This window comes from Parasteatoda tepidariorum, chromosome 11 (assembly GCF_982258835.1).
Source record: "Parasteatoda tepidariorum strain Cologne lab strain chromosome 11, Ptep-v5.0, whole genome shotgun sequence".
Classification (NCBI taxonomy): Eukaryota; Metazoa; Arthropoda; class Arachnida; order Araneae; family Theridiidae; genus Parasteatoda; species Parasteatoda tepidariorum.
This window is the reverse complement of record NC_141765.1, coordinates 49,706,550-49,723,464: the sequence shown is the minus strand read 5'-3', so window position 1 is coordinate 49,723,464 and position 16,915 is coordinate 49,706,550. Positions and strand designations below refer to the sequence as shown.

Below are 16,915 nucleotides of genomic sequence, written 5' to 3'. Positions count from 1 at the left end.
AAAACGTTCACTCGGAGCATATACGAGGAAGCTGTTTCGTCAAAAACGAAGAAAGTTTCATAACATTTGAGTATCCATATTTTACAGTGTACATAAAAACAGATAACAAATAATCATTTTTTTATTTTTAGAAAACATGGAGTATGAACCATATGAGACGGAAGAACCATGAAAAGGTTATCCTACAGAGAGCCTGGAAAAATACCATGGATATCTTACTGGGTTATAGATGTTTAATATCTGCATATCAGTGTATCCTATAAAAAGACCTCTTGTATGAGTCATCAGAGTTTTTACAACAGGAGCTTTCCTTATTAATGGCTGGACTTTGACGTTAAAAATATCACAAAACTCTACAAGTGAAAATAGTGTGAATAATTTTAAAGTATAAATATTTTAATTTTTGTTACGGAATATAGATGCACGTTCTTTTATATTTAAAAATTGCTTATCTGAGTGTTGGGAGTAAGTATTTTTTTCCGAATTCCGAGGCACAGGTAAACATCTCGTGATGATTTTCGATAAAAAAAAAACTTTTCCAGATTCAATTCATAAATATTAAGCACACAAATGCGTGCAACAAAGTTTGAAGTTTTTTTTAATTTTCTCTACGTCATTTTATAGAGATACTGGGGATAAGAGAAGTTTCATCAGTATTTGTTTTGAGAAAGTTTATACCCAACAGTATTCTGAAAGTATTTGGGTAATTCTAATCTAAATATTCCCTAATATCACTATACATTGATGAAGAATTAGTAATAACAAAAAGTGAGTAGTATAAGAATATATATATTTCTTATTTTTCATAATATTTCAAGATATCATATTCTTTAAGCTTTATATTAAAAGGACTGTTCATACCAAGCTGAGAAATAATTCATATCGGTTGCTTATTTGCTCAGGACAAACTGTTATTTGTTGAATGGACATGTGGTGACAAGTGTGTTGTGTTTCTTTAATCTTTGTTTTGTTGTCATGGCCTTGAATCAACGGTGTATCATTTAAAATGATTCAGATTTTAACAAAAAATGTTGTTGGATTTTCATTTTTTAATTATACAAATGTTACAAATTAATAATATTCTTAAAATTACATGAGAATTGAAATATTTGAAAGTTTTAAAATTTAAAGGAACATTTTATTACATTTATTTCTACCACCATTATAACTTTCATTTATTATGTCGTCAATCAGAAATTTTTATATAACTGCCTTCACAATTAATTTAATATAGCATTTAAATAATTCTGATTGCTTATTTGATTCGAAGTTTAATTTTTGGACTACGTCATAGTCTTTTTAAATTTTTAAATGTATTTTTTATCATACCTTATTAACACGAGGTGACAAAATTATTTTTTTCCCAATTCCTTGTAAACTCACTTAAAGAAACTCATTTTTTTCAAAATTTTATATAAAGCGAGTTTCGAATTCCATTGTTATAGACATATGAATTTCTATTTCAAACATGAGATTTTTCTCAATTTCAATAAATAAATAATTTAATAGACAAAAAAATTTTTAAATTATATTCAGTAGTTTCTGAACTAGAAAGACTGGAGATTTCATTTAAAATAATCAGGAAAAGTTTGAATTTCTTGAAAAATTGAAAAAGTTTTAGTATCCACTTGAATGCATACATATTTTAATGCACGTTTTTCTGCATACATAGCCTAAATTCAGTTCTCTGCGTTCCAATTTTATATTATATCACTAACATTTAATTTTTTTAAAATAAAATATTAAGTTTCGTATTTTTGTTTACTTCGTATAAGAGGATAAAATTTATTTGCGTGTAATAAACTTTAGTGGATTGATATTCTAATGTGCATGCACTGTAAAAAAAAATGTCTGATTAAATGACGGTTACTCAGTACCGGCACTCAGGGTGCAATTACTTTTTATTATAAAACATTACGAAACAAAAATTTGATTTACCGTAATGTTTACGGCGAAGTCACTGAATCACCATAATTAAACATATACTATTATAAAAATACATTTTAAAATTTTACGGTGAAATTGCATTTTATGGTAAAATTAAATTTACGGATGATATACTTCGTACAGTAGTTTGATCTGTAATATTTTTAAATGTGTACAAAGTGTTTTATTTTCATTTATTTACTTTTTATATACAAAAAGTACATGAAATTTTTTGTAATCTTTTATTTCTTTTTCATATACTAATTTATTATTCTTCAAATTAAATGTTTAGATAAACACAATAGTTAACTTGATTTATAGAAATAAAAAGAACTTTTTGAGCACTTTATAATTTTCAATGAATGCCCCAATGAAAAATAAAAAATTCAATTGTCTCTTTAAACTATGTACACTCTTAAAAGTTTTTATTACTGAATGGGAAATGCATTTATTATCGATATCAAAAACATTAGTTAAATAAAAACTCAGACATTTCCATTGGTAAATTTCTGGTTCAAATCTTATTAAGTTTAATTGAGAAAAAAGTTCACCCAATTACCACTTAGTAACCCTTTTAAAACTAATATAAATGAATGTTAAAATTGAAATTTCAACATTCTTTTATCACATTCAAAATTTTACTTTAAGTGAAGCATCCGGCGCATAGAAAACTCCACTTATATTCAGACAATAATAAATTAATAATAAAATCTGACTTTAATTTTAAGAGTTTCGTTAAGACTGAAACAAAATATTCCTACAATTTGCAAAGGCTGTAACGCGGTGCTAAATCAAACCATATTATCGAATAAATCAAACCGTATGCCAATCGCGCCGTAACCAATCTAAATGGAAATACTAATAAATTTAGTACCTTAGTACTCTTTTCATGTAACAGAAAATTTGTACGAGATTATGCTATAAGATTACGATATTATGGTAAGTTATTCCAAAGAATTATCTGGAGTGTAGTTGTTCACATTAAAGATTACTCTAGAAACATTTTTTTTTTTCAAATTTCTATTCTTTCACTCCTTATTTAAAATTATATGAATGATCTTGAATATTAATATCAACATTTTAAATTCCGGCAATTTTACTATTGTTTCAATATTCATTACACTTAATGTGATGGGAAATGAGAAAATAGAAGTTACCCTGTACGCAACAACTAGAAATGACATTTTTAATGAATAATAAGCTGTATATCCAAAGTATATTAAGGAAAAGTGAAACTTTTTACTTGATACCATGATATAAGAACCATATGAGTTTTTAAGGACGGTCCAGTTTTTTATATTTTTTAGTGTAACTTAACTACAATATTTTTTAGTGTAACTTATTTTTTAGTAAAACTAAAGTAATGCATAACTTGAAGTAAATTTAATATAATACACCCTAGAAACAAACAGTATTGTTCAAAAGAAATGAATTTTTTCATACATGCATGCTATGATACGAAAATATTATCGTATTATCCACATGCATTTTGAAAATGCTCTAAATTTGACTTAAAATATTTCGAAGATAGCTATTATTATTCTAAATTTTAAAAGTTTTTTTTTATTCCATCGCTGAAAAAAATATTAAAAGGAAAGGCAAACTTTTATCCTATTTTATATAATTCAATATCAACCTGATTTATTGTAACAGTAAATAACTCAGCGAATATTCACATTAGCGTAATAACACAATTTTTGAGATAATTAGTTGTAACTAATTTCACACAATACTGAATTTCCTCTCACAAATGGTTTTCAGAGTATTTGAGTATTTCAAATATTCTATTTTCAAGTACCTATTCAATTTCTTATATACTCATCTAAGCACAGTAAAGATATTGATATATAAAATCATAAGATGACTTATTATAACTAAAAACAATTGTGCTATTTCTAAACGTTGTAAATGTACCTGTCGTTAAGTATTGAATGAATTCTATAACTATTCAAAGACGATAATATAATCTTCTGTTGTTCCCTGAGTGGAGAATCCCTATTTGCCAAATTCATATTGTTGCGCTATTGTAAGTGTAAGCTTTGTATCAAAATATTGTGTTTGAAATAATAAATTATTGTGTCTGCAAAATGTCTTATTTTCTTTTCTTACAGTAAATTTACACTCAATATTAAAAACCAGTTTTGATGATTATTTTAATATAACTTTACAGTATATGATGATCATATGCCATGAAAAAATACTCATGTTTTAGTTACGGAGATATTTACCCTCAAAAAAGCTTTCTTTTCTTTACTTTTCTTTCTTCTTCTTTCGTTCTTAAGATGCCTTGCTTTTGTTTTGCCTCAGGTGCGAAGCGCAAATTAAAAATTTTGCTCTCGACAAAGGTTGTAATTAATGCGTTACGGACTACCGCAGATCCAAAAGGTATAATTGTGCTGAGATTATAATTATTTACTAAATTAAAAGCTGGATGATATATTTAGACATTTTTTGTTACAAGATCTTCGCTTTGAAAAATAAATATTGCTATACTCAAAGCAAAAAAAGGAAAAGATCAAAATTTATTTTAATTAATTTTTTGCTAGAGCTTATCTGTTTACTAAAAGTTGCAGAGTTTAGTGACTGACACTCAATCATGGTAGTCAAATAGAATCCATAAATTTGCTTCAGAGTGACTAAGCATTATTTAAATTAAAATTAATTCTTAAAAGTGTTAATACATACATTCATCCTACTGGAAAATGAGGTGACGAATTACAGTCATGCAAAAATTGGCAAGTCATTGTTGATCCTTAACCTTACCTTTATATGCACTTCAACACTTATATAATATGGGCAGGAAAGCATGTTGCTTTTCTGGTCACCAAATATGAAGAAGTTACGAAGAAAAGATCAGAGCTGTATAGATGATGTTAAAGTGTTTCACATCGAAATCTCTCAAGCTTATACCTTACCAGATTGGAATTTTGGGAATGGGGTTCACTGTGCAAAATGATTATTCCGTTTGAAAGCATTCTAGGTCAATATTGCATTAGGTGCGTCACATTTAACGGATATGTCTTTGCAATAATTGTAGCTTGCTGGTGAAAATCATCATTATTCTATTAAAATTCATATTGACAGATTTGAATTGCGGTACTTTCTGCCCTTTTCTGTTTTCGCTGTTTACTATCGGAACAAAATGCCGGTAAAAAGTTAGTTTCGCTTCCGGTGACGATACATGACAGATATGACTTTTGTCCGTGGAATCGCAGTAAATGACTAAGACATGAAACAATTCTGAATATCTTCGTCAGTTGAAATAGATCCAACCACGTGCTAATTCTTCCCAACTACTTTACAATTGATTCTGGCAATCGCAAATCCATGACTAGTGACCTGCAAAAGAATTTCTCTCTCCGTGCTTTGACTGTTTTCCCGGAATAAAATATCTGTTCGCACAAAGTCATCAAATATAATGCCTTAAAGGGCCTGCCCCGTGTGCGAATCATCTTGCAGTGATAAACGTCATTCGCGGAATTCCTTTGGATGCTCATGCACACTTGCCTTAGACATGCAATTTTCGCAATGCACAGTTAACACACGATACAGAACTTAACGTGTTTCAGCAAGCTTTTAGTTAACTTTCCAGAGTAGTAAATAAGCAACTCAACCTTTTCACTATATTCTGCAGAAGACAATATCGAAGGGTAAAAGCAATGTGACCAACGTTATCGTAATATGTCTTTTATAGTGGATGTCTGGTTTTCATTTGACAGTAGTAATCTGAATAAATTAATAAGTTGAATTTATTTACATTTAAATAAAAATTTAAAAAAAAAACTACACACTGTAAGATATTAAAACATTATATATATATATATATATATATATATATATATATATATATATATATATATATATATTAAAAAGCATGATGACCCTCTTTTCAAAAAAAAAGTTTGGATTCTTATATACTCAAAATCATAATGTATAATTTTTAACCTAAGCTACCTTAGGGATATATATATATACGTCACAGGTGCATATATATATATATATATTTATATATATATATATAACTGATATATATATCAGTTGAAAATAAAGAGAAAACAAGGAAAATAATAAAAATTGATGAAAAGAAAAGACGAATAAGTATTCTAAGAAAATATTTTTTTTAAAAGTAAACACTTGGTGTCAACTGTTTCTTCCAACAAAAATAGTTTTGCACTGTTATATATTTGTATAAAAAAACTCTACTTCCTTTTTCTCTTCATATTTACAAATAACTGATTATCATAACTCTAGCTGAACAAGAATAAATGTATTTCATAGAGCATAAAATATTTGTGTTAAATATAAAGTTTATTTATCAGATTAGAAATATCGTTTCCAAATTTTTCTATTATAGATATATTGATCAAAAAATATAGGCTTTGTATATAAAGTTCGTCTTTAAAAGAAGGATTTGTTTTCCTTTTGAAATCTAATTTATTACATTTTGTCGAACAATAATATTATGCATTAACTTTCTTTTCAAATACCATTCTCTTCACAACTTAACATGACGTAAGATTTTATTGATTTTTTTCCTTTTTTTATTTATTTATTTACTATTTTTTTATTATTCAGCTAGAAAGCAATAACTTCTTTTCAAGTCATATGATTTCCTTTTATAAAATCGCGAGCACTTATTAGAATTTCAAAACACTTTTATGTTTGGAAGAACTCTTTAAAACTGAGTATTTATTTACTTTCAACACCTGTGACGTCAAGCGTAATAAAGAAAGTCAAACTTTTAAATCGATTAAAAAACAAATAAACGAAACACTCTAGAATGTGTTGGAGAAAGCAAACGTATTTTTTTCAATTTTTATTTCCAATTTTTAGTTATATCCAATCGGACTTCGAAAGTTAAATCATTCACTGACTGAACATTAATTGCGCAGTAATACACTTCCCATCGTACATACAGGAGTAATGATAAGAAAAGTGACATATATTTCCGTTTACATTTACTGCATAACTTTCAAACATTTAATTAATTTTCATACATCTATACATTAATAGCAGTAAGAAGTTTATTTTATTGAAATATATTACTTAAAAATTGAGTAAAGAAATAAAAGCTTAATCTATGAAACCATTGCATATTTATCGAGGAAAAAAAACTTTTTTCAAAGGAAAAAAAAAACATTTTGTCCACAACTAATTTTTTTTAATTTTGCAGTTAAGAAATAACAAAAAATCATGTAATATTTATTTTTTTAACTTATATTTAGAACACATTAATTCTACAAAATTTAAATTACAATTGTATAAAAAAAAGTTTGAATTCTGCAAGCATTAAGCTAATTTTAAACTTAAGTTTTGTTGAATTGGAAACATTTCCTTAATTCTAAATTGAAGTGTTTAGTTAAGTTCAAATAATTTAATGAAATAAACTTGAAAATATTCAGTGCATTCTAAAATTAATTCAGAAATGTTCTTGAAAAATAATTTACCGCTAATGCGTGCAACATTTTTAGCATTTCTTTTTTTAAATTTTGGAATTTTTTTTATCTGGAACTAATCAGTTCTTTTCCATTTTCTCACCTGGAATAAGCCAGCAACTCTTAATTAGTTCTCTATGCTATGTCTGGATCTTCAAGGCACATTGAATCATGAAATGTAGCTTGATTAATATTGTGGTGCCATCCAGTGTAAAAAATGGTTACTATTTAGGTTGGTCACTTAGTGATTCAGATGATGATATTCAGAGATGTTATGTTGCCATTAATGAGAGAGATTTGAAAGAATTACGTGATACTTCAGTCTCACTAGTTAGGAAGTTTATGAAATTGAAACTTCTTATGTATAAATAGGTATGAGAAACGGGGAATGATCGCAAGGTTAGTTAAACTCCCGATCAACTTCTCGAGAAGGTTACAGTTTTGCCTTCATTGCTGATGTGTATACTTGTGATGTGCTTAGCTTCAAGAAGCTAGTGAACCTGCATGAAATTAAAAGAGAATTTAGAAAAACTATAAACAAATGAAATTACCTTGATACTCGTATTTTATTTATTAATATATGGGAACATGGTAGGAAATTCAGGCAATTAAAATATGTATCATAAATATTAAGAGGTTTACCATAAATAAAAACGTTGAATTCAAGAAACTGTTTAACATTTTGCAAAGAACGTTTCTGTTCCCTCAAATCTGGCAGTCTCCCGTGGAAAAATAGATTGTTGCTAGAAATAATGCATTGCTCTGCGGTGTACTTTTCGTACAATGTAAATGTATATTGTTACCTTGAAACTTATTATAGTTATTTTAAACCTCCGATTTAAAGAATTTTTTGTTTTCAATTTTGCTGCTTAACCAACTGAAGAAATATTATTTCAACTGCAAAGTGTAAATGATATGCTTTTAACTAATAATCTTTCGAAAACCTCTGAAAGTATCTTCTTTTCTTGGTCTTTTTTTTTTTTTTTCTTTTTGGTATTACCATTTTCCTAACAGTTTGATTTCCTTGGGAAAGTGAAGCAATTAAATTGGGTAAAATATTTTAAATGAATGTTAAATTTTTACAGCAAGCAATGCAGTTTTTAAAAAAAAAAATATGCATATTTATAATACCACGAAGTCACTTTTCCCACAGACTTTTTTTAAAAACTGGATTTAACTGGTTGTACATGATTTCAAGGGAAAATTCTTTTCTAAGTAACGTTTAATATTGAAGAACAATCAAATCAGTTTAGTGGGCTAAAAAAAACTACATTCATAAATATGGTGTTTAACACGTTATTCTCAGTACCATCTATCACTGAATTGATATATTTTTCTACTTTTTCTAATTTAATTTTTTTAATTATAATTTTTTTAACATTATATTTTTGGCCAAAAGGAAGCACAGCTGTCTATACATATTATGAACAAAACCGAAAAAATATACCTATATTCTGAAACTTACTGCTAAAAATGCATAAACAAATGAAGAAAATAAGCATACTTTTAAAATAACGTAACATGTTTCGAAATTGTAAGAAACATTTAAATTTTAAATACTATCGAATACTTATCTGATATCAAGTGAATGCAATACAAAAACTTTCTTAACACATGCACAGTAAAAAATTGTGGTTCAAATTACGGTGAAAAGTACCGGCACTCAGAGTACTGGTAATATTTATCATAAAATTCATTTTTACTAGAGCATATTGCGAAACAAAAATTCTGACATACCGCAATTTTTACAGTAATAATTACCATCAAATCATTGGATCAGGTAAAATAAATAAATGGTGAACATTACGGTATAATATTTTACCGTAAAAATGGAATTTACAAGGTTAAATCAATTATACAGGTGATGCACATTGTAAAAAAATATGCGCAATCTTCAGAATATCTGCACAAAAATGAACATACATGCACAGTAAAAAATTCCGAATTAAATTACGGTTGAAATTACCGGTACCGGATGCCGGTACTTTTTTCTGTAAAATTCATTTTCACTTGTCATTTTTACCGGATTATGTAAGGGATCAAAAAAATTGCTAAGCCATAATTTTTGCAATAATAATTTCGCTAAAATCTCCAAATTAGTCCAATTAAATAAATATCACTGTAAGTTTTTCGTTTTAATATTTTACGATAAAAATAAATTTTACAATAACAAATTTTTTATACAATATCTGCTGCTCCTTAAATGTTGGTACTTTATTCTGGAATTTTTTTCAAATTTTTTATAATGTGGATTAAAAGTGAGAGAATTAATTGAGCAGTTTCTTAAAAATTTTCCACTTAAGAAGCGTATAATTCATGAAAAATACTAAGCAATGATCTCAATAATACTTAAAGTCTTAAAATAAAAATGCTTACGAAAAGAGAAAAATTATTAAACGCTCAAGATACACTATCCATCAAGAAATAACAATATACATTTCTAAAAATGATGAATGGTGTGAATTTTTCCATCTGTTTATCAAAAATGTCAATTCTAATCTTCCGATATGTATACCGAATAAACAATTTCATTTTAAATTTTTTTCACCGACATACTGTTCTACATTTGTTCTGAATATCAAAAGGTACGCAATACAAACTGGCGACATCTTTCAGTTTTATATCTAACAAAATCTTCCATGTGTATTTCATCAAAACAATTTTTTTTCTATCCGAATTCAAAAATTCACTACAAATGTAAAGAAATGCATTGTCAAAACTTTGACGTTGGAGGCAGATGCAATTTGCCCTAGATGAGTGATAAGTAAAGAAAAGGTGAAATAATAATTTCAAGACGATAAAGTTGTGTATTTTTATTTGTTTATTTAAACACATTTTTTGTTAAATGCATGTTTTGTATTATTAGTAAAATCCATAGTCCATAATACAATGATAAATCAAAACAGGATGGACTGACTAATTTACATTTCATATCCGATACTAGTTAAAGTTTGAGGCAGATACAATTTGCCCTATATGATATGTGAAAGCAGTGATAAGCAAAGAAAAGTTGTAATAATAATTTCAAGACGATAAGTTTGTGTATTTTTATTTATCTATTTATTTATTTATTTTAATTGGTTAAATACAAGTTTTGTATTGTCAGCAAAATCCATAGCTCATAAAGAACTATGATAAATCAAAACAGGATGGACTGACTAATTTACATTTCATATCCGATACTAGTAAAAGTTTGAGGCAGATGCAATTTGCCCTAGATGATAAGTGAAAGTAGTGATAAGCAAAGAAAAGTTGTAATAATAATTTCAAGACCAAAAGGTTGTTTATTTTTATTTATCTATTTATTTTTTTATTTTAATTGGTTGAATACAAGTTTTGTATTGTCATCAAAATCCATAGCTCATAAAGAACTATGATAAATCAAAACAGGATGGACTGACTAATTTACATTTCATATCCGATACTAGTAAAAGTTTGAGGCAGATGCAATTTGCCCTAGATGATAAGTGAAAGTAGTGATAAGAAAAGAAAAGTTGTAATAATAATTTCAAGACCAAAAGGTTTTTTTTTTATTTATTTACTTACTTTATTTAAATTTATTTATCTTTATTTGTTAAGGCAAGCTTTGATTTATCATTTTTAGTGGAATAGGGATTTTACTTACAATGAAAAACAGGATAGGACTGACTAATTATCATTTTACATTCAATTCTAGTGAAGGTCTTAAATAATTCCTGTTTAAGAAAGTTTGCGACGAAAAAAACAGGTATGGTCGAAACCAACAGGATATTGAATATAATTGACTCCATCAAAGCAGCAGAAAGCTCAGTATTTTCTTATCGAAGTGATTTGGTTAAATTTGTGGTAAATTTGAAAATAGAATATGGTTTTATAATACATTATAAAATTAGTTAAATGCTTCAAAATTTGATAGCTTTGCATGATACCTTAGAGGATGGCACAAAAACCATTTATTTAGTTAAAATTACTTTTGGAAAATAGAACTTCTGCTAAACCGATACCGTAAAAAAGTAAAATTATCAAATGATAGGTTTCAGTGACGTATATTTTAGTTTTATTACCAGAATTGGGTATTTTTCTTTTTATCAGAAATATTATTATCGTACAGTACAGTGTTATTTTACCAGGAATTTCTTCGTGTGGAGAACATTGAATTGCGTAATCATTTAAATTTGATACAACTCTAATATGGTACTAAGTTGAACTACATTATCGTACTTTGCAACTTGATTACTCGATACATCGCTCATATTGAATTGAATTCAGTTCAAATTACCATTTACCAATACAGAAATGGCATCGTTTTATGCTAAAACATTGAACTGGTTTTTTCGAGAACTTAACGCTTAGAAGTTATTTTTTAAAGGAATGTCCCTGTCCCCTTGTCCTTTTCTTGGGATCTGGTTTCCTCTCACTTTCCCTTTTCAAATCCGCCTTCATTTATCACTGACAAGTCATTCTTGGTCTTCCCCTATTTCTGTTACCATCAGGAGCCCAAGAAAGGAAAGCATGCACTAATTTCTGTCTTGGCAATCTCAATGCGTTTCCCTTCTATTTTCACCATCTCTTATTGATTTCATCTTCTATTATAGTGATGCTTGCTTTTACTAATACTGTTTTGCTCCTATACTAACATGATGAAAGATGTCGCAAAAATTTTCTGAGACAGTTATTTTGAAAATGCTCCAGTTTTTTATTGTTTGACTTTTTAAGTCACCATGTTTCAGAGTCCTATAATAAATTTCCTCTGACTATTGCCTCATAGATACGAGTATTTATTTAGGTTCAAAATGAAGTTCGGTTCATTGAAATTATAGTAGTCTTCCATTGATCACAATGTCCAAGTTAATGTTAAGAGTTACAGATACTGTGTATGTAGCATGACTACCAACTCTGATTAGCCGGTTTCAATTAGCTTCAATCTCAGTATTGAGGAATAATTTAGGAATTACTAATTTGCACAATGATTACATGGTTAATTTTTGGTAACTTATTCAACGTACGTGAACTGGACAGTGCATAAGAATTAATAACTTATTTGTATGAGCGATGACTAGACCTGATACAATTTCGAAACACAGCCGAAAGTATTGTTTAGATAGTCTCTAATTTATGAGATAAATAAAACTGCTAGAAAGTGACGTGTGCTGATAAACATCAATGACTTATTATATTCTCAAATATGCATTTTAAACTGCTTAATTTACAACTAATTAACTAATTGGAATTGATTTAAACAATTATTTAAGTATATAACTCATTGCATTTTTGATTAAAAACAAATTAATTTCATTTATTTGTATTTCATCACAACTCATTTAAAAAAAAAACTTGAAAAAAAATGTGTTGTTATTGACACTAGCACAAAAGAAGTAAGCTTTTATTTACACAATATGCATGGTTTCCAAACGTTAATAAATTTAAAATATTATTTACACATATAATATAAAAGCAACCATTATCTCCTTCATCATCTCTAGAAATTTCTTTACTTTTGTAAACAGAAAAACTGTGTTTAGGGGATTTTTTTTTGAAGAAATTTTAATCCTGGCTATGATTTGATATTTGAAGAACCAGAAATGAATAGAATTTTAAACATTGAAAAGAACATGCAAAACTTATTTTCCTTAATAAAACGATACCTAAAAATTTTAACTTTTATTACCCAACCATTTTTATTTATCTATTTAAATCAAGCAGAATTAAAACAGCCTAATGTTGTTAAAAACTTTCCAATATATACTTTCTTTCATTTGTTTTCCAATTAAAATAGATAATTTTGCTTTTTTTGAATTACATTTCCACTTTTTAAAATTACATTTTAATAATTGTTTTCTTACTATTTTGCTCCATTACGTAGGCAAAAATTCATCAAATATTTCTTTCTAGTAAAAATAGGCATATTTTGTTATAAAAAGAAGTATATCTATACTTTTAAATATATCTAAGGACTTTATTCGTTAATGAAATGCAGAAAAGTTTCCGAAAAGTTAAGGAAGTTTTAGGTTTTTATGTTCAACGATGTTCAAAAAGTTACCGTCTGGATAAAAAGGCGCTTGTATAGTAAAAATAACCGAAAAGTCTTTTATGGTTTCTTAGGAAAAGAATTTTTTGGAAAAGCTTTCTCTTTTTTTGAAATGGTCAAAAGATATTTCAAAATTCCATTTTAGAACCAAAGTATGCTTTTCCTACGGAAAATAGTGCGTAACAATTCCAGAAACTTTTCATAACTAGTTCAACAACAATTGAACAATTTTTAAGGCAATATTCAAAGTAAAAAAAGCGTTCTTAATTTCAGATAAATTATGCGAATGATGTTTCTTTTTTGTTCATTTAACACTAAACCTTTTTTCTTGAAATAAATAAAAACATTAAGCTTAGCGTTGAAGAATTTTTTAACTCATTTTAAAGCAATAAAAAAATCAATTAACGAAACTAATTTTCTTAATTTTTTAATTAAACGCCATTCTTGCTCACATAAAGTTTATCTATAATCAGTGAAAGTAAAATGTATTGTCTAATGAAAAGGGAAAAGATTAAATGAAAAGAATAAAGAAAATATAGAAATGATACAAAACATTTTTAAATAAATACTAAAATTAGAAAAAAAACAGCGAAAACATATAATCTCGTTTTCAGCTCACACGATTATATCCGTAAAAATATTTCTTTCCACTATTATATTAATCTAGAAAAAGCAGCAACTATCAATTGAATAGCGTAAAGAGCACTGAAGAATAAAAAAAGAAACCCATATGCGAACAAAATTTGCGTTATAAACAGAGTATTTTATCAAATTTACTACGTTAATTTTTCTGCAATCTGGAAATGCTTAGATTTCATCCAATTTTCTTCATATTTGTCAAATGTCAATTCCTATTTGTATCCTGGAAAAAATTACGATTAAACAGACTGTCAAAGAGAAGTGACTACAGTGTAAAAAATTCCAGACGGTAAATTACGGTAAAGAATATAAGGCAATCTTAGTGCATCATCTGTTAATTATATTTTTACCGTCCATTTTTAATATAAATTTTTCTATCGTATATTTTACAAACATAATTATATAACTACAGCGATTCAGGGACTACAACAAATATTACTGTAAAAGTTACGTTATACTAGATTTTTGTTTTATAAAATGTTGTGGAAAGAATGGTTTTGCGGTAAAAATCGTAATTTGTTCCGGATTTTTTTACAGTTTATAGTATCATGTTCAATGATACGAATTTTATCAGAAGCAATGCTTAAATACAATGTGTTGATGAACACGAAAAATTCGAAAGTATATTTTAAAATAATAATTTAAAATGTGTCATTGCCAGCTCTGCCTTTGCCAAGGTTTGAATCCGGGATATCTGTTTGAAAAATAAGCGCACTGATACCTTTGTAAACGTTTAATCTAATGCAAACTGTTTATAAATCAGAGAAAAATTTTGAAGAATCAGTTGGGACGTCGTGAGTCATGAAAAGAAAATGACCATGACCTTCTAATAACGATAATATAAATATTTTAAACATTTGATAATATAGATTATTTTTGTTATTAAACCCTCAGTTCAATAGGAATGTTACAGCATAGACAGCATTTGATAGTAAGATTTCTCTAATAGGTGGGATTAAAGAAGTTGGTTTGAAAACATAAATATTCGCATTTGGTAAAAAAATAAGGTTATTTCATGACAAATTTATTGTTAAATGTAACAACGAAAATTCAAAGATTATTGAAACATTAAAAGTGTATAGGTAAAAAATAATAGTCAATATTAACAGTCGTTGAAGAGCCGACCTAAGTTTTGGGTTTGCGACTAATGTTTGACTCAGTAGCCTTGTAATTTTAAACTCAATACAGAAGAGAAGGGAACTCCTAGATCAAGTATTGCGCGAAATTTGCTTTCATGGAGGACGTTTTCATGGAACTAACCCGCATTAGCGTTACATGGAGAGGAAAACGCGAAACCCTCCTACGGTTAGCCTGATAGCAAGGGGACTCTCACTCATGATCCGTCGACCACTGAGGATATTTTACGACAGCACAGTGATCGGGATGAGCCTAGAGCAGAATTTGTATCTACCAATCATCGTTGGGGTTCGAACCCAGTTCACCTAATTTAAAGGCAAACGCTCTATCCCCTTTGCCAACACGATTCATAATAAATATTTTAAGAAATTTGAAAATGCAGTGTCCTTCATAATAAAATAAGACATTGAAAACTGAAATAAACTAAGCAAGGCGTCGATAATTATTCATCACATAACAAACAATGCATATAGTATTCCCGACATACGCCATTATATCAAAGTAAACTTTAAAGCAAAAAAAAAAAAAAATTTCAATTGATTTTTCTGTTTTTGTTAAAAATTTTACTTTGACTTGGGCATGTGAGTTTAGATGCATGCATCACGCGACAATTAAGCTATCTACGTGAATACTACCCATTTGATTCAATAGAAGTTAGGCCAATTTCTTTTAAAATCACAACCATTTTTTGTACAATCCTGAAATGACTCTTTAAAAATAATCACTGGACGAGAAAGAAGGACAAAGCTTTGCAAGAAAAGAAACATTTCTGTTTGAGTCGTTAGTTTGTTCTCCACTGCCTGTTTTATTGCAATAACAACAGTGTGTGTCCTTCATATCCAATTATTTTCTTTCACTCTTGTATTACTGGAGCTAAGAGTTTATAGATTTTCTCCTAATCTTGAGTGATACGAAACAGACTCGTATTCAATCACTGCCCTCGAGATATAACAAAAGCATCTGATTCAGACTATGACGGAAGATACTATTTTTGTAATAGAACCTTTGAATTCTTCAGATATGAAATATAATTAAGCGAAGAGACTTTCTAAATGATAGAAAAGATCATTTCTCAACTATTTATCAAAATAGTTTTTCATACAAAAATCTAGCATTCCTTTAAGTTACAAAATATGTTTATAAAAAAAAGTTTAAATTGATCTAAGCATTATAGATAAGTAAGTAATAATTCGTTTTGTGTTATTCGATTCCTAATCAAAAAATATTTCACATTTTCCAGTGCTCCTTTTATTAAAAAATCGTTATTTAAAATTAGGATATAAAGGTCTCAATTACGTACACTTAAATTTTCCTTCTGAAATAACGGTGAAATAACGGCAGCAGTCTATTTATCTGATTAACTATAAAGTTCGTGGTAAAGAAACTGCTTTTACCTTTACGATTTTTAAACTGTTTAGAACTGGTAAGGTTAAGATATCGTGAACACAAAACTATACAGTTTTGTAACCATTTACAATCAGTATAGTTTTTAAATCATAAAAGTAAAACTTAAACGTCCAGTGGAGCTCTGTAAGTGTTGCGCTATTTATGTATGAATGATAGTTTCGTATTCAAATAGTCTAGGATAACAACCCCCAAATGTCACAGCGGAAACCTGGACTTCCATGAAAAATTTTTGAAATTTTGAAATTACACTTATATCAAAACAATAAACTGTAATTCCTTTTATAAATTGGTAATTTTTATGAAATTATTTAAACAAAATGCCAGCAAAAAAATAAATGACGAAACTTTTAAAAAAATTGCATCA

The 16,915-nt window shown here is 27.8% G+C and overlaps 1 protein-coding gene across 4 annotated transcripts in view; it reads left to right on the top strand.

The window, feature by feature from the left end:
* The window catches only part of LOC107451043 (carbonic anhydrase-related protein 10), a 369,106-nt gene extending 365,092 nt beyond the window's left edge, over nucleotides 1–4,014 (top strand). For 2 of the 4 annotated variants that reach the window (XM_071187551.2, XM_071187554.2), the window contains one exon: nucleotides 132–1,518. In XM_071187551.2, coding sequence (XP_071043652.1) covers nucleotides 132–172 — 41 coding nt within the window. In that variant the 3' untranslated portion in view covers nucleotides 173–1,518. Of the gene's footprint in view, nucleotides 1–131 lie in introns of all 4 variants that reach the window. The other 2 variants (XM_071187552.2, XM_071187553.2) reach the window with 2 other exon arrangements.
* Nucleotides 4,015–16,915: the final 12,901 nt, after the last annotated feature.